Source organism: Chanodichthys erythropterus, chromosome 12, assembly GCF_024489055.1.
Source record: "Chanodichthys erythropterus isolate Z2021 chromosome 12, ASM2448905v1, whole genome shotgun sequence".
Classification (NCBI taxonomy): Eukaryota; Metazoa; Chordata; class Actinopteri; order Cypriniformes; family Xenocyprididae; genus Chanodichthys; species Chanodichthys erythropterus.
The window spans coordinates 29,156,796-29,173,914 of NC_090232.1; the positions used below are offsets into that span (position 1 = coordinate 29,156,796).

Consider the following 17,119-nt stretch of genomic DNA (forward strand, 5'->3'; position numbering starts at 1 on the left):
CACTGCATGTGTCTGAGGAAGAGTCGAGGGACATTGATTCTCTCTTCAGAGAACATGGATCGATAAAATTAGGATTCATTAGGTTCAACTTTCCAGTGTGAGTTTAATTAAAAACATACTGTTTAATGTTCATTTAATATGCTTAGGACATTTTTATAATCCTGATTACTGTTTTCTCCTGCGAACTGAGCTGTAATTCTGTTAAGAGCAAAATAACGATGAAACATGTTTTCAAGAGCAGAGGCTTATTCCCGCATGAATGCTAGTGCTCAGTCTCAGTCAGGGTTTTAAACCAGATTACATCCATTTAATATTGGGATTCACCAACTTTAATTATCTTGTGGTCGCTCTTTGTAAAGACATAGAAATGTTTTTTTTTGTAGAAGGGTGTGTTTATCTGTGAATGTGACGCATGATGATCTTCACATCTTTTCATTTGTTGAGACATTATTTCTTCTCAGCAAGAACATGAATTAAGCAGAAAGAGACACATTAAGAACATTAGTGGCGGAAATGGTTATTCGCTAGTTCAGTTTCATATGAAGACATCTCTGATATCCTTCTCTGTGTGTGTTAAAAGCCGTTCAGAAAGATGCAAATCAATAAACCAGCAATACTCAATCCACGGTATTCAGAGAGCTGCATGCGGTACAATGTTCTCTGAGCGCATGAAGTTCATTTCTTTTCAGTGACTCAGAAATGACTCATGAGTCATTTTTAAGGTGTGAATACTTGATCAAGCTTCTTTCCTGTGTCCTGCATATTCTGTCTGTTCATAATATATCAGCAATGATGTTCCTTTATGTCTGCAGCTGGCGTTATGCTTGTTCCGGAGAGGAGAACAGAGGATGGATTTGAGCTGCACTTTGGGCTAAACTACCTGGGCCATTTCCTGTTGACCAACTTGTTGCTAGATGTCCTGAGGAAGTCAGGCAAACCTGGGAAATGTTCCCGAATAGTTATTATGTCTTCAGCTACCCATTATGGAGGAAGATTAACTCTGGATGACTTGCAGGGAAGGTTAGAAGCTTTACTGTATTACACTTGAGATTCTTGCCTCAAGCCTTTTTGTGAATGGAAGGGATGAACAGAATCTTAAAGATAAAGATTTAATCTTCCTACTTGTATTTAAAATCTTTTTTTTTTGTCTTTTTTCCATATGGTTCGGCACCACTAATGACTCTATAGTGCTAAATGTAAGAGACATACAATTTTATATTCTGTTTTTGCAGTGTGAAACAAAAACATACAACCCAGTCATTGTAGTCATATTCACAAACAGATTCTGAGTCTGTTCTTTTTCAAACAATTTTTTAATAAATTATTTTAATGCTTATTTTGTCTTGTTTTAACTCATAAATTATCATAAAACACCCTAGTGGGCTCCAGGCCCCATGGCTCATTTATATATATATATATATATATATACTTTTTTTTTTTCATTTTTCATTTGAATTATATTTGCTATCATCTATCACTCACTCAAACTGTCAAATGTTCTTCATTTTTAGCAGATCTCAAAATTAATGTCCATTCATATGGTACATTATAATATTGTGATGCCTAAATTCCCATAAAGCATTCAAAATTATTATTATATATATATATATTTTTTTTAGTGTTTTATTTTTAACTTAAATGATTAGTTCACTTCTGAATGAAAATTTCCTGATAATTGACTATATGCACGGCTACTTCCTGGCCAGTTTGGGCATTTCTGGTGAACTGTTAGCTGTTCATTCTGTACTCGCTGTACATCGACACAAAACCATCAGTGGTTGACTTTTTAATGTTGTATTCATATTTTAATGTAGTTATCACATTTACCTAATTTGCCAATAAACCAGTTTTATTTATTACAATAAAGATGAAGTTATTGGGGCCGTTTAAGAAACGCGGTGTCTGTAATTAGACATGCACACGCATTATTTTTTCCAACACTTCAAATGTTATTTTTAATGTGATGACCATAAACATTACTTGTTCATCCTTCTGAGATTGTCCCCATTTGTAAAACTGAACGTATCAAAATGTCGGAAATCCAACATTTGATAGAAAACACTAAAAAAGACAATAATTACCACTATAACCAGCAGGTGGCGGCTGAGTAGCATTTATTTGCGCATAGTATATCAGCCATTTCCTCTAATAGTTTTTCACTTAGTTTCGTTTTTGACTAAATATTAAACATTATAAAATAACTAGGTTTAAAAATACATTTTGTCAATGTGAAGTATGAAGTACTCACAAAATCTTATGAAAAACAATAACTTTTCTTGTGAATGAATTACACAGAAAGCAAGCACTGCGCTTTCCCTTTGTGAACACAGCAGCTGTCAGTCAATGATTTTGGCACACTTATGAAAACACAGATTTTATTCAGTGAATCTAACTAAAGTGCACAATAAATATTTAAATTTTTATGCTTTTTTTAAGTGACTACATTCTGATTATAAACTAAGTATTACACTACTGATGCTCAACACACCAGCATCTCACCGAAAGTTTTCTATTCATTCAGCAGTGAACTAATATTCAAGACAAAAAAACAAAAAACAAAAAAGAATAGAATTTGAACCATTTATAACCAAGTTTAGAATTTGGCCATTTATCAGTGAAAAAATACCGACTTATCTATATTAGCCAGAATTTTAATATTGGTGCATCCCTAGCATTCTTAAAAGGCGAAACATCTCTTTGTGTCTCGTATTAAACACAGATCTTCCTGTAGTGCAGATCAGTCCATCCTGTTGACGTCTGCTTTACTCCGCAAAATATTGCCACTGTTCTAACCTATATTTCTCAGGTCTGCGTTTATTGCTTTTCAGTCTTAAGAGTCCTCATCCGTTACTGCAGTCATGTACTGCAGAGACTCAAGGACACAGTCGCTATAACATGCAGCGTGATTCAGAGCACCATGTTTCTATTGATTGACTGAATGCTGCAATGCCTCCTGGGAGGCAGAAAGGGGCGGTTATGAGTGTTACAATAAAATACTGACAAACAACAAATCTAATACAGCAAACAAGGTGCCTGCTTCCACTGGTGATGACTTCTTGTCACGCTGTATGTTAAGTGTGTGGGGGGGGGCTCATGCTGTGGTTTGGCACAGAAGATTCCTAATAAATATGTCCTTCAAGGTGAGAGAGAGAGAGGAAGGGATGGGTGCAAAGACATCTGCTGGTATAAATAACAGATAAATGAGTCAGCTGAATGATTAGACATGGATTCTTCATTCTAGGGCATTCTAGGACTTCGAAACCTGCATAGAAAGGAAAGGTTTTTTTAATCAATTCATGTTTTTTTAATGTGAATATAGCAATTATGGACCAATGCTGGTGAAATTTCACAATTCTTGATGCTAATTTCAACACCACAACTAAAACTGTTATGCTGTTGAACAAATTGTTTTATAAGTTAAATGTTAAAAATACTTTTAACAAATTAAATTAAAACTGTGATATGCTGCAATCAAGTATTTGTCAGTCAAGTAAACATTTCTAGTGATTTATTCAAGTAAATGGTAAGAAAAAGGAGAAGAACAAATAAACTAATAAACTAATTGCAATATAACAAATATAGTTAGGTAGGTAGGTGTTTTTCTTGTCAGTTTTTTTTTTTTCTTTTTTTTTTCTTCCACTGCTGAAATCTGATTAATGTTTTGCAATCTGAACGTAAAAAAATACATGATAAACCAAATCCAAACCACTCTTTTAGCTGGTCTGAAATCCAGGTTTTTGTTAGTGCGTCTCAGTCTGAACAATAAGATCGGATGTGGGATTTTTTTTTTTTCCCATCATTCATTGTCTATCATGATGTTACATCAGGTATTGAATATTTCAAATGCATATCTTGACAGGCAAGCTCAAGGTGTGTAAGACCTCAGATCATATATCAAGTGTTATTTCAAAGATATGTCTGAAATAATACCTGATATGTTATTCTTCACAATTCTTCGTGGAAATGTAATAATTTGCTAAACCTTTGAAGTAGGGCTGCATTTATCGCGATTAAACCGCATGCAATTTGGCAAAGGCTGCGATTATTTTATGCGCAGCTTGTCAGAGTTGTGCGACTCGGTGATCAGTAAATGCTTCTCTATCTCCATCAGAAACTCAAAATATGCCCTGCCGCTGAAGAAGATAACACGCATCATATCGCTGTAGCTGAATAAAGAGAAGATCGAAACGCTTTGATTTATTAAACATGATTAATAAACACACGACTGCCTTATTCTGTGTAAGAAGCCACATCATCTCACAGAACGATGCTCAACTGTCATTATGAAATGAGTTTGGAGTAAAAACATTTAATTAAATGTTGTCTTTTGTTGGACAAGATGTTAATAAATGCTTCTCATGTATGGAAAGATGTTTGACAAGTGCTGCTTTTTCAAATTTTCGCAGTGCTTTCAGATTCATTAGCATTTGGAGTCATACTTCATTAACAAGCTGCGCATAAAAAAAATAATCGCATTAAGAATCACGTTTAAGCGATAATGGCGTTTAAGTTCAATGTTATTTTTCATATCGTGCAGCCCTACTCTGAAGCAACTTTCCTTTTAACCTGATGTCACCAAGCTTTCTTATTTTTCAGCTTCCCATCAACCACCTGTTGCATTGAGATCACAAACTCTGCTGTTCCTTAATTTCTAGCATGGAAAGTTCATTTTTAAGAATCCAATTCATTTCTGGTGAATAAAATCAAGTCTTGCCCTACAGTTTTTTTTTTTGTTGTTTGTTTGTTGTTTTTTTTGTATTTTCCTCCTCATTGAATATCCTGTTTTATTTAGAAATGTGTCACATGACAGAAGTATGACAGAAGTCCGTCCAGTGTCATTATTGTCAATTAAAACTAAAACTATTTATAAAAATAAAAAATAAAAACTTGTTCTGTAATTGAAATGGTGCTGAAATAAAATTAAACAAAAATATTAGATTAAAAAAAAGCTATATAGAAATATTAGAAAACAATAAAAATAAAATTACTAAATCTTTTAATATGAAAATGAAAATATAAAATTAAAAGCTAATTCAAAATACTAATAAGTACTGTAATAGTATATAAATAATACTAAATAACACTGGTTTCATGTTGACTTTAAGAGTCACTGCTGATCCGACTTGAAGCAACAACACATCTGCATGCACATTCTTGTCAAAATGGGTTTGCAAACACAAATTACAGTAAACAACACATTAATGGCTGTTGACACCAAAATAGCTGCATAACTACGCTCAAGACCTCTTTCTTTTTTTCCCCCCATTCTCTCTCTTCCTCAGGATGTGTTATAGTTCCCATGGTGCATATGCCCAGAGTAAACTGGCCCTGCTGCTGTTCTCCTACCACCTGCAGGACCAGCTGTGGGCCAAAGGAGACAATGTAACGGTTAATGCAGTGGACCCAGGCATGGTGGACACAGCCCTATATGACAATCTGTGTAGCCCAGCCCAGCTGGCCAAGAAGCCTTTCGCTAAACTGCTCTTCAGGGTAAGGCAAATCATATTGCCCTCTATAAAAGCTCATTAGTCAAGTTTACTGAAGGATAATAATTGCCTGTACATATTTGGACTGTCTTATATGTTATTTAAAGAACTTGCCAAACTTTGTCAAACCAGGTCTGAGTCACTGCTGTGATGGTTTATTCAGGCACATGTCTGTGCTTGGCAGAGAATTCTTGAGGTGGAAGGCTTCAGTTTCACTCATGTTTGGGTTCATTATTTATTTTATTTTTGGCTTGTTTGCCACTTTTATTGACAGGACACAGATAGGACAGGAAATGAGGGAACTAAGCTTGAGCGAATTTACAGCTTTCAATTGGTTGAATTAAAAAAAAAAAATTAATATGATGGGTGAGAACTGCTAATAGAACATTTAAAATCTGCTATTTTGTCTAAAAAAAATAAAATGCACTAGAAACTAAAATCAATATTTTTATCAAGTTTGAATATGAATTCATATTAAAATAGCCATGATGCTGATATGGCTAAAGAAATAAGTGATTTTGTGATTATGCAAAGTATGAAATATATAAATACTATTATTTTGAGATGGATAGTTGATGAGAAAGGACCAGTATTGAGATACTATTGTAGTTTTTCTTAACATTTTGTTTTTATACATTTTCATTTTAGTTTTACAATTTTTTATTTATTTATTTTTTTGTAGTTTTATCATTTTTATTAGTTTTTGTTTTGTATGTTTATTTAGTTTTTATTAATTTATATTTCAGCTCTAGTTACTAAATGAAGAAACTAAATGGAAATAAAAAAAATGCTGCCTTGGCTATAAGCTGAAATAAAACAAATTTAAGATTTTTTATACATTTTATTTTATTTTATTTCAGTTTTCATTTCAAGTAATGGATTTTTTTTTTTTTTTTTTGTAACTATAATAACCCTGGGTGGGAGCCCTATTTAAAGGAAAGCGCTTTTAATTTAGCCTAATCTTTCCCATTAAGTAAGTACTATATAATTGCAAAAGTAATCTAAAATCTAAAAATAGGCAGAAGCAAGCAACCACAATTAAATATCAGCTGATAAATGTCCTATATAGAATGATACTGAGAAATTAAATAATAACTAATATCCCTGATAACTGTTATTACTTCTAGGTCCAATATGAAATTTCCTGCTTTTGCATCTAAAACGCATTTGATTTCATGAGTTCATGAATATTCTCCTTTAGATACAGTGTGTGTGTGTGTGTGTAAGAATCAGTGACAAGGCTGTTGTGAAAGGTGCTCTCATAAATGACAACACTTTATGACAAACCCACCTGCCCCAATATGTTGCAATAAGGTATTGTGACAGTGTGGTGTATCCTGGGAGACACTGTTTTCACTCTGTCTTTTCTTCTTCTCCATCTGTCTGTCTCAACCAATCTCTTGGATTTCGTCTTGAAATCTAAAGGTTTGGAGCCGCTATGTCAGGGTGAACAATAATTGGATTTATCTCGTCTCTTTGCTTCAAAGGTGTGTGTGTGCGTGTGTGTGTGTGTTAATCAGACATGATTCTTTTATCTTCTTGTAGAATATGTTACACCTCTTGAATTTCAGATCAGCGAAAGAAAATAAGAGAAAATAAAAATTGAGAAAATAAAGTAATATACAGTATACAATTACAAATATGTATATAGTATTTCTAGGCTTTTAATGTGGTTTCAGCCTTTTGGACCTCACTGTTTATGGTATATGTTATATGCCACCTTTACAATAACTACCCTTCTGTTTGTGCTCAGTGATGTGTTGTCTCAAAATGATCAAAATTGCTACCATTTTTTTGCAGGCTGTCATCCCTCAGCCTATCATAGACTTTCTCTCTGGCCCATTAAATTCAGCTGAGGTTGTGCTAAAAGAGCTTTAGAGATGAGCAAACATCTATAGCAAACAGCAGCATATGACTGTGTTGAACACTCTATCAGAACATTATATAATTCATTTTTGTGTGTGAACAACTCTCTTTGGTTATGCGCAATAGATATGAAAACCACAACAATGGCCAGTGACCTTCGCTGCTTCTCAAGGGGAATTATTTGTACTACAAAAGATAATTCAATGTGTAATCTGTTGAATACAAATGTAATATCCGTGAATCTCGTACCCTTGTTGAGGTGAGGTGTGTTGATATTGATTTATTGTGATAGTTATCAGCACAGCAATATCCTTTTGCAGGGTGCTTATTTATGAGTCAGGTTGAGTCACGGTTCACGGCGTCCATTATGTATGCGGCACAGAAATTGCTGTAGAAATCCCAGAAATTACGGAGCTCAGCGAGGACTGTGTGCTTTACGTGTTTAAAAGAAAAGATGACAAATTATGAATGTCTTGAGGGGAAATATTGTTATGACTAGACAGCCAAAGACTTTCAAAATAGAAAAGCACACCCGCTATAGGGAATGCAGTTTTTTGGCACTTGGCAAAAAGAAACTGTGATAGGGAAGGTTTAACCAAGAACAGAAAATACTTTTAAAAAAAAAAAGATAATGATGTGTTTAAATAGGTTTTCTTCCCTGAAATAGATTGCTTGCTGTGCACGGTCTGAACACTGAATACGAATACAATTTCTGAAGTTTATTTCTGGAACTGTGTTTTCAACAAATGAGGGAGATATGACATCTTTTAAACACATACGATATAATATGACACATACTTTTAAACATATTTTACATTCACTCATTGTTTTTCACTAGTTCATTTTCATTGTAAATTCAACAAAATAATGCTTTGCATATTAAATAGCCATGTGGTAATGTCTATTTTTTAGATAATCAAGTGAATTATTATGTACAAATGCAAGGTACTTCATCTCTGTTGATTATTTTCCATTTTTATTTGGAACTTGATGGATGAAAAAAAAAATACTCTGTTTTTTTAATAAGTAACAGTTACGTTTCATTTAACTTGGTAATTCATTAAATATTGCATTTTTACTGAATTTATTAATCTAGATTAATGTCATTTTACAAATTTATTGTCAATTTATGTTTGTTTATAATACTAATGTTCATTTAGACTTGAATATAGTTTATACTAACACATTTATAAATGTATTAGTATATGTAAACATTGACATTAATCTAGATTAATATGCTGTAAAGGTATTGATCTTTGTTATGTCATGTTAGCTAAACTAATGTTAACGTATAAAACCTTAAAGTGTGAAGGGTTATTAGATTTTCATAAAAAACGATATGCTTAATAAATGCCATGCAAAAACAACTTTACATTTTGGAAGAGTTAAATACAAAAAACTCTAAATAGTAAAACTACTAATATAATATGAATAGTTCCAGTCTTTGATCATGATTGGCTGCAAACAAAGCAACTGCCCCTAACTTTTATAAAATCCCTGCAAACTGTGGCTTCTTGCTTTATTACGTTCTAATTGGTTGTGCCACATTTAAAATGGTTGTAAAATAGCCGACTTATGCAAATATCGATTGAATTCTATATTAATTTTATATGTGTTATATGCTTTTATATCATTAAGTACTCACTCACATGATGTTCCCCACCCGTAAGACATTCGTTCATCTTCGTAACACAAATTAAGATATTTTTGATAAAATCCAAGGATATATGATCCACACATAGGCAGCAACATAATTGCACCTTTTGACATCCAGAAAGGTAGTTAAAAACATAGTTAAAATATTCAACGTGACTACAGTGGTTCAACTTTAATGTTATGAAGCGACGAGAATACTTTTTGTGTGCAAAAACAAAACAAAAATAACGACTTTATTCAACAATTTGACGTTGCTGCCTATGTGTAGATCAGATACCCTCGGATTTCATCAAAAAATTCGTAATTTCTTAATTTGTGTTCAAAAGAACGATGTGAGGGTGAGTAATTAGTGACAGCAATTTCACTTTTGGGTGAACTAACCCTTTAAATGTAAACATTTGAAGTAGAAAGACAGTATTTTCTTGTAAAATGTACACCAATAATCTTTCTTCGAAAAATCCTGCACATGCAGTGTACTATCACTCACATAAGCAGTCCTACATAATGATAACCATGCAGATACTACTGCAAAATCTATTTCTACCATTGTAAATTTTGCTCCCAGCCCTATAAAACAGTATATAAAAATGTTAAGTCTTTCTAAAGTGCAGCTGTTGCTCCATTTCCCCTTAAGCACACACTCCCCGTATGGCCCAATACTAACAACTTTAAAAGTGAAGCTTTTCTCACACTCTTTGTGATGTATTGATTCAGCTCAGTATAGAGAAACCTTGTGGCTCCTGTAGTTTAATCCAAATTCCCTCAGACGAAAGAGATCTAGAAAAGAGAAAAACAGTGCTCGGCCCCAATTGCCTGGCCTCAAAGAGAGCCGTTTGAAGTGGAGAATTTGGCAGCAGTGTTAGAGAAGATCGGCTGTCCTGTGTAATTGATCCGTCTGGAGGTCATAGTCCAACTGACCGTCTGCATATCAATCTCACCAACTGTGCAGCCCAACTTTTAGATCTTCTGATGTGGAAGTGAGCCATAACATTTGCAATTAGAAGGCTAATTTGAATAATCAGCCATGGCAGTTGGAAAGCATCACGTGTGTAAACATGAGGCGAAAGTCAATTGTACGATTTAGGACCGACAACATATAATTTAAATTGAATTACATGATTAGCTATTTAATCAAATTAATTGCAATAAATACAATATAGGAATCTTTGCAAAAAGATAAATAAATAAAAAAATAAAGATATGACAGTATTGTGGCAGGCAAGTAATGCAGTAACACTTTACAACAAGGTTCATTAGTTAACATTAGTTAACTGCATTAGTTAACATTAACTAATAATGAACTACACTTCTACAGCATTTATTAATCTTTGTTAATGTTAATTGCAACATTTACTAATACATTATTAAAATCAAAAGTCGTATTTGTTAACATTATTTAATGCACTGTGAACTAACATGAACAAAGAACTGCTGTATTTTTATTAACTAATGTTAACAAAGACTAACAAATACAGTAACAAATGTATTGTTCATGGTTAGTTCATGTTAGTTAATACATTAACTAATGTTAACAAATTAACCTTATTGTAAGTGTTCAACATGTTCTTGCAACCCATCTACACTTGTTTTATAATTGTTGTTGATTTATTTTAACATGCACTAGATTGACATCTTTGGCCATTGTGTCATATCAGACTTTTTTTCCCCCAGCAATTTGCATCAAGAGCACACGATTTTCAGATGTCGTGGGATAGTTCACCTAAAAATGAGCATTCTGTTATTATTTACTCACCCTCATGTCATTTAAAAACTTTCTTCTGTGGAATACAAAAGAATATATTTTAAAGAATGTTATTATTATTATTTTATTTTATTTTTTTTACATTTTCTCAAAATATCCTCTTATTATTTCTTTTATTAAGAAGAAAAGTTATGCAGCTTTGGAATGAAATGAAAATTCTGTCATTGTTTACTCGCCCTCATTTTGGGGTGAACTATCCCTTTAAGCTTTTAAGAATACCTGTTCCTCTGTTTCATTCAAGTGTTTTCCATCTTGCTGTTTTTGAATGTGTCCTCTGTGAACGGGACACCTTCTCATTCCCTGGCTTGCAAAAACTTAATTTAAGTGGGGAATTTATGCCCAGGTCATGAGGCATAGTTATTAAAAAAAAAATCAGTTAATTAATTGCATTTGAATTCATTGAATTTAATTAATCGGAGTTATTCTTCCTACCAGTAAGCAATGTTTCTGAATTCCCTGAAATGCTTCGATTTTAGTCTTGAATTTTCCTCCAGGAATGTAGACATCACAATATTCCTCATTTAAATAATTCCTGCCCAAGGGCAAGGCACATGAAAAAAAAGAAAAAGTGGGGGGAGGGCAAAGCCTAGTACCGTTAGTAGTGTTGAAACTCGCGGTTATGGTAAGGGACGTGACATTTCTGAAACACACACAGAGTGTTACTGACAGACTGAGAAGAGAGGTGCTGCAACAATGTAAAACATTTTTAAAAACTAACATTTTTTGAACATTCAAGCATGAAAACCTATTCAAGTAGGCCCCAAAAACTTACTTTGTAAAAGGGCCTCTTTAAATAACATGGCCTCTTTAAAAAGTTAACATATTGTAAACAAATATTAATTAACAATCAACAAAAGTATATTTATAAATTAACCTACATTAGAGGTCTTCAATCCTGCTCTTGAAGGGTTACTATCCTGCAGTTTAGCACCAATCCTAATTAAACACTTCTGAACCAGCTAATCAAGGTCGTCATGATTGCTAGAAACTTCCAGGCAAGTTGGAAGGCTGGAGGCTTGGACCCCCCAGAAGCGGGATTTGACACCCCTGACCTAATAAATGCTGAGGAGAAAAAAAATGTTAACGAATTAAACCTTATTCTAAAGCAGGGGTGGGGAATGTTGATCCTGGAGGGCTATTGTCCTGCAGAGTTTAGCTAATCAAGGTCTTTCGGATTACTAAAGTTACAGGAAGGTGAGTGTTTTTTTTTGTTTTTTTTTCAGGGTTGAAGCTAAACTCTGCAGGACAATGGCCCTCTAGGATCAACATTCCCAACCCCTGTTCTAAAGTGTTATAAAATGACAAATTGAAAGTTTTAATACAAATACAATACTATTTTTTTGCAACTAGAATATTTACCAAGGCAACTTACAAAAAAGTGCACATATAAGTGGCAATTACCAGAGCTTGCAGCTAAGGATATATGTCAAGTGTTAGGGTTAGACTTCAAGTGCCGAGAAGAGCACTACAGCACAAATATAAGAACACTATTACAACTGCAAACACGCACCAGGAGGAATGTTGTGATGGCTGTCACGTACAAGGACGACAGAAAGTCAACGAGTCTAGCAGAAATTGAAAATTAGGATTTTTGTTCCAGGAATCAGGAATATCTTTTCTGCCCTTCTTTAATATGTCATATATCCATCTCTGATTAAATATTCTTAATGTGCCCACAGCTGTGTTGACTTCATCTCTGATTCCTGTCCATCCACAGACGCCTGCAGAAGGAGCATCCACAGCTATCTACGCTGCAGCTGCCTCTGAGCTCGAGGGGACCGGAGGACTGTATCTGTACAACGGTCGGAAGACGGAGTCTTCAGCGCTGTCTTGCGATGAACAGCTGCAAACCAAGCTGTGGAAAGAAAGCTGTGCTCTAGTGGGTCTCCAAAAGACCTGAGAGCACTGCGCTCCTGATCACCGAGACCTTGGCTCTCAACTTGTAGTTCATAAAACGTCCACCTGAAAAAAATTCAACCTCCTGCCTTAAGTTAAGTTAGTATCCCTATTTGCCAAATTTTCATTCTCTGAAACCGTCCCTTGGTTTTTAAACCATCTCATTACCATTTTAGTGTTCACACAAGCCATCCTTTAAAGTCTTGAAGACTTTACCTCAACAATACATGACCAATACTAACAAGTGCACTGTTTTCCAACCTAAAACCTCTCTCTTCCTCCACTTCTTCTGACTTGGGAACTTTCTGAACAGTTTTGTTTTCCTGAACTAAGCTAATAAAACAATGATTTTGTCTAATAATCTACTATCTTGTACTCTGCTAAGCCTTTTTGAGTGCTTAATGAATCAGGACCGTCGCAATGGCTGTTCCACTGATTTTCCTTTGGAATTTGTCAACAGACTAAAGACAAACGGAGGATAAAATGATTAAATGTGAAATCTCAAGCTCTCTAAACTGGGCAAATACCAGCCTATCTCTGTTGATTCTCTCTGTTGCTGCGCTGGGGTTTTATGTATTTCTTTGTTAGTATAGTTATATATCTTTAGTGGCTTCTACACTGGGTTATTCCATCCATCAGTCAGTGTCATTCCTGCCTCTGCCTACCGCATCTAATTCTCTAAACACAAACTGCAAGAAAGGCTAAGGACATTTGTCTGGCTAAGCCCTTCATTTTTCATTCTTCCACTGTGCAATTTGCAATACTGTGTTTTGAATCTTCCACAAAAGAGACTGCTACCCTCATGCCAGGTGCCTCACCTTCATCCACCTTCTTTCTCCCTGAGGGGAATATTTCACCCAAATGTTCTGTTTGTGACTGTGATGTGCTTAGAATTTGTGATTCCAATGTGTAATAATGTGGTAGTGGTGTTCTTTTTTCATTTTATTCTTGCTTCTGAGCAGACATTTAAAATATGTGCACTTTTCTGAGATGTTGAGTCTTAACTTTTAAATATATTCCAGCTATGTTTATTATTAATTTTTTAATATATATTTATCCAAGGTCAATGTGCAATAGCAAAACAGCTGATTGAGTCTTGGAAAGTTTTCTAATAGGAGATGTCGCTTCATAAATATCAATATATAAAAGTACTGTAAAATGAGTTACTTTCTACCTGCTGGTGTTTGTAACAACTTGGAGGTGTTGTCTCGACTTTGGCTGCTTTGGATAAAGTGCTACCTTGACCTGTTAAATTCTAATTTAAATGTACTGGTGTTAAAATGTGCCTGTCATTTGTGTGTTTTATGTGGCGTCAGTCATGCGGTTGACCAAATGCGTGCCCATGCAGACATTTAAGCATCTCCTAACTAATTCTGTTCCTTTTCTTTATTGTACAATGAATGGGTTATGAAGCTTTTGGGTCAATGAGAGACAATTGCTTTTGAGAATTTGCTTTTATCATCATCATTCTAGTTTTGCTCATGGTACTGTAATTATGCACTAATGGAAGTGCTGCTGTATTATAATGTATTTAGCATTATAGGAAGTGTAATTAACTTCCATGCACAGATAATAATGATCCAATAGATTAATTATATGGTTGTGACGCTGAAAAATGAATTAATAACAATATTTGGAGGCACCAAATGGTTGATGATAAATGAATCGAGAAACAGTCTTAGTACAAAATGTGCAAAGAGGATTTTGCATACTTAGCTCCTCAGCCACATGCACTGTGAATGAGCCCAATGTTTCTGTCATTTGTGTGTGTGTGAAAGAGAGGGATAAAGACGAAGAAAAGAGTGCAGCATTATCTTGCCAGGAGACTCTGAAGTGTCTCATCTTCAGCTCTTGTAGAAAACAGAGTGAATGAGTTTCTCTTCTAAGGCTCTTGTCTAAATAAAAACACTGATTTCCCTATTGCAGTAGCTGTTTTTTTTTTCTTTCTTTTTTTCTCTCTCTCTCTCCTGCTAATGTTCTGCTAATGGTGAAGTGTAAATGAAAATATGGGATGTCAAATCCAATTAATGTTGTGTGGGTTTTAAAAATTGTTCAGGGTCGGTCAATTGCCGTTTCAAAGACACAGAGCAGAAGCCATACGAACCACGTGCTCTGTTAACTTGAATAGAAATAAAAAAGGGCTACATTTACCCTTTCTGTCAGGCATTTCACTGAAAATTATTTAAAGGGTGCTGCCAAAAATTTAAATTCTGTCATTTATTACTCACCCTTATGTCATTACACACCTGTAAGACCTTCATTCATCTTCAGAACACAAATTAAGATGAAATCTGATGATCGTTCCAGGGATTGTTCCACACCCGTAAGACCTTTGTTCATCTTCAGAACACAAATTAAGATATTTTTGATCAAATCTGATGGCTCAGTGAGGCCTGCATTGCCAGCAAGATAATTAACACTTTCACTGCCCAGAAAGCTACTAAAGACATATTTTAAACAGTTCATGTGACTACAATGGTTCAACCTTAATGTTATGAAACGACGAGAATACTTTTTGTGTGGCAAAAAAATAAGATGAAGACAATATCTAGTGATGAGTGATTTTTTTAAAAAACACTGCTTCATGAAGCTTCGAAGCTTTACAAATCTTTTTGTTTCGAATCATTGGTTCGAAGCACGTATCAAACTGCCAAAGTCACATGAACTATTTAAGTTTCAAAACACTTATGACGTGACAAAGTCACATGACTTTGGCAGTTTGCACAAAAAGTATTCTCGTCGCTTCATAACATTAATGTTGATCCACTGTAGTCACATGAACTGTTTTAAATACGTCTTTAGTAGCTTTCTGGGCATTGAAAGTGTTAATTATCTTGCTGTCAATACAGGCCTTACTGAGCCATCGGATTTTATCAAAAATATCTTAATTTGTGTTCCGAAGATGAACGAAGGTCTTACGGGTGTGGAACGACCCCTGACAGCAACATAGTGTCCACGTGTAATCCACATATACCAGAGGTGGGCCGGATCTGGCCCACACTATGTTGCTGTCTGGGACATGAGGGTGAGTAATAAATGACAGATTTAAATTTTTGGGTGAACTAACCCTTTAACTTTTGCTAATACTTAAACAAGTTCTGTCATGCATATTCACATGTAATATTTGAAAGTATGATTTTGAAAAAAGAAAAAAAAAATGTTTTACCTGTTTTGTAGAAAGTTTTCTATGAGTGCTGTGTTTAGAGGTAGGGTTAAAGTACAGTATAAAAATCATTATGTCTATGGAAAGTCCCCAGAAATCATGGAAATCCAACATGTGTGTGCTGTGACCTGAAATCCTCTACAGGAGAGGATGACTCAGTTTAGGTTTTTCTGTTATGAATGCCTTTGGCAGTTTGTAGGACATCCATCTTAAAGCACATCCTAGCACCCACTCTCAAGCACACGCAACGATATGCAAGATTCACCTCGCTCACATATTTAAAACTAAAACATTTGATTGCATTTCAAGTGATGCTTTTGAATGCGAGCACTTGATGATGTAGACTTCTAATTTTGCACCTATTCCTTCATTACCTGCATTACTTAATGATTCATTTGATTTTTATTCCATATAATCTATTTAGGGATTAAGATTTTAAGATAAGAGTTAGGCCACAAACATACTTCACACAAGTACTCAGAAGCAAACACTTGGTCAACACATTGTTTGAACGTATTTAATGTGCTGTCTTTCTTTGGTCTGGCATTACAGTTTTTCTGTCGCTTTGGAACATTTCTCAGATCACATCCGAAATTCTCAAAACCTGCCCAGTCTCTTGCAATCAATATCCCACACAGAGTAATGTGTACATTTGTACTGTTGAAATGTATTATCTTTCAGTCACTGTCATCAAAATCGTAGCCATAGTTTACATCTGAAAATACTGACAGAGTACAGTTATAGTGACAATATATTTTAACTATCTTGTTTGTGAACAATGACACATGGACTTGTTATTCTGATGGCACTGATATGTTCATTGACATAAATACTTTTAAGATTAAAGGATTAGTTGACTTTCAAATGAAAATTACCCCAAGCTTTACTCACCCTCAAGCCATCCTAGGTGTATATGACTTTCTTCTTTCTGATGAACACAGTTGGAGAAATATTAATAAATATCCTGATGCATCCGAGCTTTATAACGTCAGTGAGTGGGATTAACGAGTATGAGCTGAAGAAAGTGTCTCCATCCACATCCATTCATCATAAACATATTCCACACGGCTCCGGGGGGTTAATAAAGGCCTTCTGAAGTGAAGCGATGCATTTGTGTAAAAATAAATAAATAAATCCATATTTAACAAGTTACGAAGTAAAATATCTAGCTTCGACCAGACTGCCTTCCATATTCAACGTGCAAAGAAAGTGTAAACTGGCCTCATGTCCGTTAAGTTTTAATGAGTGTAAGCATTTTGAACTGCGAGAGTTTTACACTTTCTTCGTACA

General features: G+C 34.6%; 1 protein-coding gene across 2 annotated transcripts in view; it reads left to right on the forward strand.

The window, feature by feature from the left end:
* Positions 1–14,928, forward strand: part of dhrsx (dehydrogenase/reductase (SDR family) X-linked) — a 43,640-nt gene extending 28,712 nt beyond the window's left edge. Inside the window, exons 5-7 of one of the 2 annotated variants that reach the window (XM_067404099.1) lie at positions 813–1,020; positions 5,283–5,490; positions 12,488–14,928. In XM_067404099.1, coding sequence (XP_067260200.1) covers positions 813–1,020; positions 5,283–5,490; positions 12,488–12,670 — 599 coding nt within the window. In that variant the 3' untranslated portion in view covers positions 12,671–14,928. Of the gene's footprint in view, positions 1–812; positions 1,021–5,282; positions 5,491–11,993; positions 12,458–12,487 lie in introns of those variants that run through there. The other variant, XM_067404100.1, reaches the window with a different exon arrangement.
* The last annotated feature ends 2,191 nt before the right edge of the window (positions 14,929–17,119 follow it).